The 12,220-nt window shown below is 46.3% G+C and overlaps 1 protein-coding gene across 4 annotated transcripts in view; it reads left to right on the top strand.

The window, feature by feature from the left end:
- Window positions 1–524: 524 nt before the first annotated feature.
- The window catches only part of SUFU (SUFU negative regulator of hedgehog signaling), a 99,879-nt gene continuing 88,183 nt past the window's right edge, over window positions 525–12,220 (top strand). For 2 of the 4 annotated variants that reach the window (XM_010970982.2, XM_074373707.1), the window contains exons 1-2: window positions 528–928; window positions 5,099–5,233. In XM_010970982.2, coding sequence (XP_010969284.2) covers window positions 747–928; window positions 5,099–5,233 — 317 coding nt within the window. In that variant the 5' untranslated portion in view covers window positions 528–746. Of the gene's footprint in view, window positions 929–5,098; window positions 5,234–12,220 lie in introns of all 4 variants that reach the window. The other 2 variants (XR_012510147.1, XR_012510148.1) reach the window with 2 other exon arrangements.

Genomic DNA, 12,220 nt, shown 5'->3' with positions numbered 1-12,220 from the left:
ATCACTGAAAACATTTATTAAATAATCACCAAGTATATTTAATTGATCCTGGTTTATCTAAGTCTTGTTACTTTCTGACAGAGCTCCAAAATAGGTTTTTCAACATATGATCCCTGAATTTGGAGGAGTTAGTGTCAGTCAATATGGTCAATGGATATTCAAAGATGGTAGGAAACATATAATCTACTGAAACAAAAAAAAAAAACCAAACTAATGCTACACTGAAGAACGAATCAATCCATTGTCCGATTTATGATTAAATCCTTAGCAGCATGTCAGCAGAACAGTGACAAGCCATTTGTCAGCGCACTTCTCAGTGCGTTGGTGGGACCCTAGCACCTCGGACGATGCCCTAACATCTCTATTTAAACCTGGGTTCCTCCTAACACTAGGGGGAGGCCAAGAGCCTTGGGACGCCCCCAACTCTGGGAGAGGGAGGCGGGACCTATTGTCAAACCACGCCTTCCCCGCATGTGACTGGCACAGACATTAGCCAATGGATGACGGAATAGGGCTCGCAGGCGCCCCGCCCCCCAGAGCGCCCCGCGGCCCCCAAGGCACCCTCTGGCCGTCTCTGCCGCGGCGACGGCCTGGTCGGACTGTGCGCCTTGCGCAGGCGCGAAGCTTAGACCTCGCTGCAGCCCCCATCGCCTCCGGGAGTCGCACCCGGGAGTCCTCCTGCTGGCGCGTCAGTGCTCTTCCCCTCGTCTGCCCTCCCCGGCCCCCCTAGCGCCCTTCGCGCCCCGATGGCGGAGTTGCGGCCTAGCTGCGCCCCCGGCCCCGCCGCGCCCCCGGCCCCTGGCCCTACTGCCCCTCCGGCCTTCGCCTCGCTCTTCCCCCCGGGACTGCACGCCATCTACGGAGAGTGCCGCCGCCTTTACCCTGACCAGCCGAACCCGCTCCAGGTTACCGCTATCGTCAAGTACTGGTATGCCTTGGGCCGCGGGGGGACGGACAGGGGCGGGCTGAGAAGGGTTAAAGCGCCGGCGGCGAAGTAATTTGCTGAGGAGGAGGAGGAAGGGAAAGGAGAATGGTTAAAGCACTCGGAAGGAGGGCTTCCTGCTGCGAGGGAAGAAGTTAAGGCTGAAGTTAGGAATGGGGACAAAGGGGTTAACGAAGCCTGTGGGTAGCGAAGGGTTAACGAGGGAGGGGAGGATGAAGGGTTAACTGGGATTAGGAGAACAGAGTGAATTGGGGGTGTGGGTAGGAGCAGAGAGGGGAACGGTAGGAGAGAGGGAACTGTAAACGTGGTGAAAGGAGGGGGCGCCTGTAGGGGGTCATTAGTAGGCGAGGGGAAGCCAAGGGGGGGCGGCTGAAGTGGGATGGGGGAGGCGAGGCGGGGCCTGGGGAGCATCTGAGAAGGCTTTAGAGCAGCGCGGCTGGAGGAGCTCAGAGGGCACGAGACTGCTTAGGGTAGGGGCGGGGGTGAGTCTGTGCGTTAGGAGGGGAGCAAATTGTGAGCGTTGTGCTTGTGAAGGGGTGAGGAGGTCTCTTTGATATCTTCGTAATGAGCTCAGACATCTTATCAGTGCAATGCTTTTGCATTTGAAGTTTGGCAGAGCAACTTTTCCTGATAAACTTTCTGCTTACTCTGCACAGTTCTGTTTCTCCATACAGAGTTTCCCCTGGCTCTGCAGCTGCTTTGCTTTAGGTCACTGGCTAGAACAGAGGCAGGCAGGGTCAGGGAGATCCATGGTTTGGCTCAGAGTTGAAGAGGACCGCAGTAAATGATGAAGACCTAGGGCTTGGACAGGGAGGAAGGAAATACAGTGAGATGTTAAGAGGGGCTTCTGGCCCCGAGCATCAAGATTTAGGCAACAGTTCCTCCGGGAAGCTGAGAGTAACTCTCAGGTTGCTCTGTTAAGATCAGACCTGTGTACTGACGGACTGCTCCTGCGGTGGGAATGGTCTTTTCTAGTTTCCCATTCCTGTTTGCAACCTGTCTCTTCCTGCTGCCTCTGTGCAAAACAGGTGTTACGGGGACTCTGGAAAAGAGACTGTCTTCATGGTTTTTCTGGACCAAAAGTTGACTGAGATCTAGTTGTCTCCATCCAGAACCACATTCATGCAGGCACTGTGTTAGATGAGCCCCTTCACAGAGTCCTGAAAGACTGTTGGGGCAGTTGCTTGTGGTGTGGCCAAAGGGGAGGTAGACCCCAAGGGGGAAGTGAATAGAGTGGATGTCTTTGCTGGTTACCTTCCCATTTAGGCTGTCTTTCTCCTCTCTGACAAGTCTTACTTCCTCTGGAGATGGCAGAAGCTAGGCTATATAGGGCTGAGGCCAGCTCCCTGTGTCCATGGGAGGATGTGAAAGGGCAGGCAGTGTGGAGGGCCTGGGGAGCAGCCACCTGCTCCTTAGGGAGAGCCGTGGGAGCAGCCTGACTCTGTCTGGTAGCCAAAAGGAGGTGTGGCTGGCAGTATAGTTCTCTCGGGCAGGGACACTGTTCTTTGGTTGAGAGGAGTTTTTGAAGAGAGCTTCTAAGTGAAAAGAGGCTCTTGATAACTTAATCACCCATTCTCATTGCCCCCCTGTATTTAACGTGTGTAGTGATAGCTCTCTTGGGTTGTGTCATGAGAAAAGGGGACCTGCCTCTGCCATGCTGTTTGTTCAGGCCTCATTGGAGTGTAAGGAGAAATCCCTGCCCAGACTTGGGCAACTGTTATTATGTCACCCAAGTGGCAATGAAGGATAGAGATGTGTGAAAAGTATTGAGGCACGTGCGAAGGACTAAAACTGGTTCTTTATTCCTTTTGTTGCAAGCTTGTTAACCAGGCCAGGATTTATATTCAGAGATGGTCCAGCATCTAATGATGCATAAAAGGGATTCTATAGCACCTTATGGAATTGGAAATGCTGCCTGGATAAAGAAATGTATGAGTGGGAACAGCTCAGCAACTCGTTCTTACTAAGATTCTGAGTGGGTTGTATAATTAAGATCTTGAAAGTGATTAGTTGATAACGCTCACAATTGGGATCCCACAAGTCCTCTTCAGTTCTCATAGCAGCATGGCTGACCGAGGCTGCCTTGGTTTGGCTGAGGCCCAGGGTACCTTGGGATTCTTTTCCTTGTGATAGAAGTGTGGCTTTTTGGCTAGTGGTCCCTGGCCAGCAGGAACATCCTGGCTGAAGGCTGAGACTTTAGCAAGCAGAGAGCTGAAGCAGAAAGGCTGAGCTAATGACCTGGGGCCACACCCATCCTGCAGCTTCCCTGTAGAGTGAAGTCAGGTATTCAAGGACTTAAGTTGAGGGATGCTATGGGTCCTGGGATAACTTTTTCTAAGTGCAAAATAGGATTATTTTCCACATACTCATCTGCTTCCCATCAGGTCTCTGAGTAAGTAGAACAGAACACCTTGTGCTTGGAGTCAAGGTTAATTTTGTCTGACTCTTGGTCATTCTCTGCAATTAGAATTTTAAGGTAAAGCCCCTCTCCTGGGTGCAATAAATTCTGGGAGACTTGGCCAGAAAGAGGGCTGCCAGGGGTGTGGCAGATGGAGCATGGAGAGTGGAAGCAGTTTTGCGACTTGTTGCTGGATGGACCTAGGCTGAAGGGTGTATAGGACTGGGAACCTGCAGCAGGGATCTGGAGCAGGTGTGGAGCCTGTAGTCACTCCCATCTGTTCCAGGGTTCTGCAGCTATCCATAGGATCCTTCCAGGGGTAACCACTCTTTCTTTCCTCTTTTCCCCCTACACACTTTTCTAAACTCACATGGTTGTGGAATTAATCAAATGATTTGGCAAAAGCAGAGTTAAGGAAAGATGTGGAGATTTGTCCCTTTTCCTAGTCCACTCAGTTGAGATTCTAAGCTATTTGTAGCAACTTTCTTACAAGTCCTATAAATAACTTAGCATTTCCTAGCAGAGAATAAAGATTCCTACAAAGGCAAATAATATCCTGGCAAAATAGGATGAAACCAGACCTACTGGTTTTAAATAGTGTTTGAATGCATAGTACTGGCATGCTTGCTGGGATCACATGTAACATGTCTTTTATTTGGTTGTTAGCATTTCTTCAGCAGATCCCAATTGCAGAGTGTATCCCATTGGTGTCCCAGGGGCAGGCAAAGTTTTTGCAGTCTGTGAAACAATCAGATGTCCAAGGCAGCTCAAATGCAGCGTTTGTGGGCTACATGCAGACTTCTTTCCACCGATGGTTTCCATTTAGTCCATTTCCCGAGTCTGCCAAGTTTCCTTATCTATTCTGAAGAAAAGCAGGATTTTTTAAAAAGCGCACTAATTACTCTACTAAAAGGATCCCTTATTGAATTAAATCCTCAGAGTGAGATAATGACTGAATCTCTTCCTCAGCTGCCTCTCTTTGGAATTATGGGGGAAATTTATTGTGGTCCTCAGAGGCCCCAAATCATTTAATGTTTGAGCTCCACCCTTGAGGCAGCAGTCTCCCAGGATCATCTTCCAGATGCAAGAGCTCACAGGGCTCAGCCTGGCTCCTGCTGCAGTTCTCTGTGCAGAGCTGAGCTAGCCTAAGTTTGGCCTTTGTCACTTGCATGATAAAAGACCAGCTTTGGTCTCGGGGGTGCGGGCCAGGGTCTGGAGGCATTGGGTCTATTTAGAACAAACTGTAATTAACATAGGGCACAATATAGTCTTTCAGGAATTAGCTATCTAAGAGGCAGGAGTGAAGCTGAGCCTCTGCTCCCAGGAACAATGCCCAATGGGGATGCTCAGGATGGTCTTTCAACAGATTTCAATTGATTGACTGATGTACCTCTTGCCTTAAAGCTTGGCATGTTTACAGGCACCATGGAAGAAAGATAATCCCTGCCAATCCCAAATGGGATTGGCAATTTTAAACAGGAGGAAGCCAAAGGGGCAACCTCCCAGTCTGTTTTATTTCTAAAAGAGGTCCTGCCTGTTGGGGAAGGGAGAAGGGAGTCTCTTGTGCTTGTGGAATTGGGCTGCCTCCAGCTGCCCATCCTATGGTCTTATCCCAGGGAGGTGTGGCCTCCCTTTAGTTATCTTTTACCCCAAGTTCCTCCAGGATGGGGACTTTAGGTTTGTAAGACAGAGCCCCTTAGCTTCACATTGTCTGCTTTCAGGCTCACATTGACACTGCTGTGTTTTGTCTTTTGCAGGTTGGGTGGCCCAGACCCCTTGGACTATGTTAGCATGTATAGGAACGTGGGGAGCCCTTCTGCCAATATCCCCGAGCACTGGCACTACATCAGCTTCGGCCTAAGTGATCTTTATGGTGACAACAGAGTCCACGAGTGAGTGTGTACCAGTTGCCCACGTTCCTCCTTTGCCTTGAGCCTTATTTCTGAGGTTTTCCTGAGCAGGGTTGATAATGTCATAGTCCCTTGAGATTGGCATTTTTCACGTGGAACCTCTGGGTTTCTGCCCTCTGCCTGTATCTTCTTGTGCCGAGGGCGTCCAGGTCAGCACCTGAGCTCTGCTCATCTGGTGCAGGAAATTGTCAATGCTGAACAAGAGTTCCAAAACCATGAGGTTTTCCAAGCTTGTTCTGGTGTTTGAGCTCAGAGGACAAGCAGCATAGCTATGACCCAGAACTTGGGTTGATGCCTCTAAATCTACTTTCTCTTTCCCCTCTAACTGATTATGAAACATTTTAAACGTAAAGCAAATTTGAATTTCACAGTGAACACTTATTTACCACTACCTAGATTCTATGATTACCATTGTCTTCTACTTGCTTTGTCATGAATATATCCACCTCTGTCCCTCTATCGATCTTACCTACTTCCCTTTAACCTGCAGTTATTTGTTCTCAGATTGGCCACAGTACATTTTTTTTTTATCCTAGTCTTTCTTCCATTTGCTGCCCAGTACACTTCTAAATGCTACCTGCCTCCCCTACTTCCCTCTATAATCACTGAATTTAAATTTTAATATTAAATTAAGCATCATCAACTTAGTATTAAGTCAGCTAAAACAATAACAGCAACAATAATAATAGTAAAAGCTGACGTTTATTAAGTACTGGTATGAATGAGCCAGGTACTCTTCTAATCACTTTATATGTATATGTATTAAATAATTTTATTTTCACTACAACCCTAAAATACTGGTAAGGTACTAATATTTGCCCCGTTTTATAGATGAAGAAACTGAGACACAGAGAGATTCTATAACTTGCTTAAGGTCACACAGGTTGGAAGCAGCAGAGCTAGGATTGTAATGCAGGGAGTCTGGCTCCAAAGTCCATCTCATAATGACTGTACTCTATTGCCTCTTAAACAATTGTATCCTCTAGTAGTTTTAAATTAATGTATAATTTTTAAAAAATTCATCTTTTTCCATCTATACATTTTTGAGGGAGGATTTCTTTTTTTCAATTTAAATGTAGTTTTCCTTCTCCCTCATTAGCCTAATTAATCAAGAGCTGATTTCTATTTCTGTTTCTTTTCTGTTTTTTGCTTTGCATACTATCTTTTTTTGCCTCTTACACCATCTTTTTGGTATCTTGGTGGTGGCTGCTTAGCATGTTTAGATTGAAAAAGTAGCAGGGATCTTGCTATCCTGTCTCAGTGTAAGAAACTGATTCTGGAGATGATGGTGGTATGATGATGAAGAAGATAATAGTCTCTCTCTTTCTCTCTTTTTTTTTTTTTTTGTGCCTTCTTTTAGTTCTTACTATCTTTCATATCATCATGTTAAAAACTTTATAATCTTCCCAAGTTCTTTTGTTATCTTCATTTTATAGATGAGGAAACTGAGTCCCTTGATGGGTTAAATGAATTGCCTAAAATCACACATCTGGGCTATAAAAGAGCTTGGATTGAATTGAGCTGAATCCAAAGTCTGAGCTCTTAACCACTGGGCTATACCACCTCTCTGATCACAGGCCCAACCAACTTCTTCTCGTCTCTTGTTAAGCTCGGGAGGCCCAGGCCCCATCTCCTCACTGATCACGTGTCAGGAGCAATGCCTGGGCCTGCCTTTATAGCCTTCCAAATGTATCCATTGCAATGTCAGCAGAAGGCTTTGGGAACGGGGAATCAATCTTCCCTGAATCAGGACCTTGCATTACATTACTAATAATGGAGATAGAATAGCAAACAGATGAGGGGAATAAAGGGACTATGCTGGACTTTAATTTATATTTTTAATAAGAACCTGCAGAAGACATTTAGTGCAGCTAGCCTGTACCTTTTTGTTGACAGCTTTATTCCAGTTAAAAGAATACTGTTTTCTATGTGACCTAAAGATCTTTACAGTCTACTTGCTTATTGGATATGGGACCAAGACCCAAAATGACAGGAAGAACATAATTGAGAAAACCCCATATTTCAGAAGAGGCAGCCTCTGAATTTGAAAGGGGGCCTGCCTTTATTTAGTAGTACCCCCTCATATGTGTATTGTTTCTATGTGATAAAGCACTTTGATATTCGTATGTCATTCATGACAATAGTGAGACCTCCATTTGGGTTTTCACCTCACTACTCAAGCCTAGTGTTTTCTGGTATTATATCCTGCCACTAGAAGGACATGGAAGGAATGTTCTTGGATATTTACCCAGTTCTGGTCTATGTTGCAGAAGTCAAAAGTACCTTTGTAATTGGCCTTGTGCTGGTGTGACTGGTCTCTTCTCGATCCTGGTAAGTTTCTTTAAGAAAAGTTTGCTTTTCCAGGCATTTCATGTGGCAAGCCCTCTTTAAAACCGACTCGTGGATTCTCATTTAATTTAGTGTTTGAAGCTAAGTTCAGAAAGGTGAGTGTTCTACTATCCAGCTTAAGTGAACTAAGAGGTTTTGAATCGGAATTATGGCAAATGAACCTCTGGCAACATTCTTCTTCCACTGCCTCTTGACTTCTCATTCAGTGAAAAAAGAGGGCAGGGGCATTGATTCATTTATTCAGCATTTATCAAGCACCTATTCTGTACCGGATACAGAATATTATAATAGATGTCTTGGGGATAAGAGGCCAAGACATAATTCCGGTCTCAAGGAGCTCACATTGTAGGGGGAGAATAAATGTAAATAGATGGTTATAGTACTGAGTAATAAATGCTACAGCCCGTGATGTTGCACATGATCTGGGAACACAGTGAAGCAAGTGCCTTTTAGTTAGGCTGCTGGATTGAAAGAAGTTCCAGGGAGGAAGTGAAATTTGAGAGGAACCTTGCAGGAAGGGGGCTAGAGTGAGATCTGCAGCCTGACACTCTACAGCATAAATGTTCACTTTTATTTTTTCATTTTTCAATTTTATTAGGTATAATTGTTACAGTTTGACTGCACGTATACAATGTGTTGCATGTAAATACATATACACAATATACTGCACATATTTTTAAAAACTTACATATATGTACTGTTCATTGTTTCTAAGAACGTTTAGAGCTTTAGCTTTTTAAACTTACATAGTTATCAAAAGAACAAACATTCACTTTTGGAACTGAGAGGAGCTTTCAGAATCTTCTAGCCCAGTATTTCCAAAACTTCTAGTGCCACCTTCATAATTTGTTGCCACCTGTAGTGTATTATCTAATTTATGTTCTCTTTAGCCTCCCTTTTAAGGGCTGATATAATGTATTTTTAAAAGTTAAATTGCTACCATATCTAGAAACCAGTATCACTTGCTGTAATTTAAAGATAATTATGGAAGTAAACACAGTGATTACAAAGCAACGTTATTAAATTCCAGCTTTAATACTATGGCCTGTCACAGAAGATTCTAAGCCTGAGGCCAGCTTTCTCTTTGTTCAAGAGATAAGCAAGTGTGAGTGAGGTGTTTAAAAGACATGCTAACACCAAATAGAGCCCAACTCTAAATATGATGAGAAAAATTGGAAGAGAGTTGAAAAGAGAACTTTATTTTGAAAGTATGATTCATAGTCACAAATAAATAGGAAACACTGATCTAGTCTACCTCCCTTAATTGCAGTTGAGAAAGTACAGTAGCTGCCAAAAGCCATATAGCAAATTAAGGAGAGCATCAGGGTCTCCTAACATCTAAAATGTTGTATGTTCTTTGTCCTGACTGGGGAGAAAGGAATGTATGGAGCATTGTTTTTCTTTAAGGTAATAATATAAGCAATTTTATTTTAGTTTTTTACTGTATTCTACGTTAGTGCTAAGTTCTATGAAATTATCATTTTATATTATTCTCATAGTAATTCTGTGACATAGGGAACTCATCATCTCATGCTTATAGATACAGGGATTCAGGCTCAAAGAACTTACCACATAGGTGGTAAATTAGCAGTCAGGCCTAATGACCCCAAAGCCTGTGTTCTTAGCTATTGTGCTGTGTTGCCTTTCCATTTTAATCAGTCTGTTGATTTATTAAATGCCTACTGTGTACCTCTTCCCACTAAGATCTTTTCTTCTTCCTTCTCCTCACAGCTTCTTGAGAACAGGGGCAAGTAGAAGCCAGGGGTCCCCTGCATTTCTCCTTGCTCCCGGCAGGCTTGCTTCAGCGGGCAGGAGCGGGGCCCTACCCTGGTAGCCCTGAGAGGGCTGATGAGCAAGTTGATTGGATGAGCCCTGGTTCTTTCCCTGTTCGTGTTCACTAAAGGAAACAGGACAAGAGAGCACTTGTTTGGATTATAAGGTTCTTAAGAGGCTGTTTCTAAAGTTGGAGAGATGGAACAAGTTCCAGCTCGGGGCAGCCACAGGGGAGATCAGCCTGCTTTTCTAGGAACCCTAAGGCCACCCCCAAATGACTTCAGCGGCAGAGACTGTCCTTGAGTTCCTCCGCTGGGCTTGGGAGGTGTGAGACAGCTGGGCTTCAGCTGCCAAGTGCTTGTCGGAAGCCTGCAGCTCTGACCCTTCCCTTTGTGGCCAGGCAGCTGTGGACTGGAATGTGGGGATTTGTGGGGCTGTGGAAGAAGTGGCTTCAGCACCACTCTCATGAGGATTTCTGGCTGATCCTGGTCCTGCCAGCAGCCCTGGCTGGACTCAAACTACAGGGGGCCTAACCAAGGCACAGGAGGCTGGCTAGTTGCAGAGTGAGTTTGTGATCTCAGGCACACTTCCCTGGTGGAATTCCACTGGGTGGGTCATCTGCTGTGTGCGCCAGGCTGGTTCCAAAGACTGCCTTGTGTGGTGTTGGCCTGAAGGCTGGCAGCTCCATGGGGTAGAGCCCACACCTCACCTCTACATCCACAGTCGATCTGGGCTCTGCCCCACAAACACTGTCTTCTTGGCAGGTATGTCCCTGGAGCATGGAGTTATTCTTGCCCCCTTGGGGGCTGAAACTGCTGGTGACTGGTTTTCCATGGCTGCCTCCACTGGATCGGGTAGAGAACCTCCTTTCCCCTTTGGGCTTCTACCAGCTGGGCTCTGCACCAAATGAGTTATATATTACAACACTGGATACAGATTAACTTTTCCACTTGTTGTTTTGTATGGCCTTGGTCCCCTGCAGTTGGGAAATGCTAATTTTCCCTCCTCAAAGCTTGGTTGGCAGGAGCTTTTTAACTTGCCATTTCATCCCCTGGGGTTTCCAGTGGAGATCCTGCCTTGGCAATAGCACACCTGTTCTAGGAGTGTGGTCCCTCCTCTGGTTGGGCCTTTCCTTTTTTCCCAAAGCTCTCAGGAGGCTGACAATTGGAATGCTTGCTAAGCCACCCACAGATGGCAGGTCCCAGCCTTCCCCCCGGCTGGGCACAGCGGGCTGAAGGAGTGCTTTGTAGGTTCACTGGAAGGCAGGCCTCCTTGAAGCTTTGGTCCCTTCCTTTGTCTTTCATCTTAGAGGTATTTAGTTTCAGGATGACTGTGGAACAGTGGTGCTGTCTGCTGAAGGCAGGGATCTGCCTAGAAAGAGTGGGGCGCCCTTGGTCTTGGCCCTGCAGTGGGGCTAGAGCTCTCCCTGACACAAAAACCACAGCTCTGGGCTGGATTTCAGGCCCCAGATCTCTGAATTTTGAAACGTTGAGAATTCCTTTTCTTTTGTAACCACAGGAAGACCTAAGGCATTGTGGGGTTCCTAGCAGATCTGTGATGGGTATGTGGCTTCATCCTTTGTAAAGCATTTTGTCTGCAGCATGGATTATTTCTTCCTTCATGGGGTAGAGATTCTATATTATCCATTTCAAAGAGTTCTTCAGCAGTATGGGAAGAGATTCCTTGAACTGGCCCAGTCAAACTGACTTTTAAAAGTTCGAGAGGCCTGATTATTCAGGAGTGACTGCCAGGCCACTGTGGCGCCAGGCTATTCAGCACTAGGAGATTTCCTCCTCTTCCTACAGAGAGAGGCACAGACTTGGAAGCCTATATGGGTTTGACATGTTTGGACCTCTCAGTCCCAGGATTCTTTCCTGTGAGCCTACCCTTTTAGACTCCACCTTCCGGGCTGCAGCTTTTCCCATGCATGCTTGTCCTCATACCTGCCATGTTCTGGGTCTGGGTTTGCCAGCATCTCCCTTGCCCAGCATTCTGACTCAGAGGTCCTGACTCAGGCCTTTGGCCTTTGGCTCCTAAAATCATTCCTCTGTCCTGCCTCTGATGTATCCCACTCAGCTATATTTCCTATTTCAATCACTCAGTTCTGGTGTCTGGTCCTAAGAGGTGTGGAGTGGTCTTGTCTTTTCTGGACGGAGCCCCAGGGGAATGGTGTCCTCGCCCCTGCACGTACCCTAGCAGCTCGCTGACCTGCCTGCTGAGCTCTCCAACAGAGCACTGGGCATGCAGCCCACCCCACCAGCAAAGCTCTATTGAGTCCCCAGTACAGGCAGAACATTGGAGAAGATGATGTGTTCAGGTTGGGGTGGGGGACAATGAGAAGTCATACCTAGCTTCTGTCCTTGAAAAACCCAAGATCTGCTTGGTAAGAGATGGTAGAGTCCCTGGGAAAGAAGACAACAGTGAGAATTGGGGCTGGGAGCAGCTTTTGGCCTTGCCTGATTTCTGTGGCTTTGCATCTGTCTTCCCTCACCCTGTGGCCTTCAGTGCTTCAAGAAACTTAAAACATACAGTAATAATTGCAAACTACTTGTAGCTCTTACTGTGTGTAAGGCACTATTCTGAATGTTTTACAGAAACTCATTTAATCCTCATAACAGCTCTATGGGGTAGGTATTATTAATCTTCTTTTACAAGAAAACTGAAGCATAGCGATGTTAAGGAACTTACCCACGCAGCCAGTGGATCCTGGAGCTGGGCTATCAACGCAGGCAGTCTGGCTCCAGCAGTCCCTTCCTCCACCTCTGCAGGGAGTGTGGTGGGAGGCCCCCCTCAGACCTCTATTACTATTATGCACCTCAGTTCAAAGGTATCTTGGATTAATGAAGT

Source organism: Camelus bactrianus, chromosome 11 (assembly GCF_048773025.1).
Source record: "Camelus bactrianus isolate YW-2024 breed Bactrian camel chromosome 11, ASM4877302v1, whole genome shotgun sequence".
NCBI classification, from domain to species: Eukaryota; Metazoa; Chordata; class Mammalia; order Artiodactyla; family Camelidae; genus Camelus; species Camelus bactrianus.
Note: the sequence above shows the minus strand (reverse complement) of the source record. Positions and strands in the feature narration are given on the sequence as shown.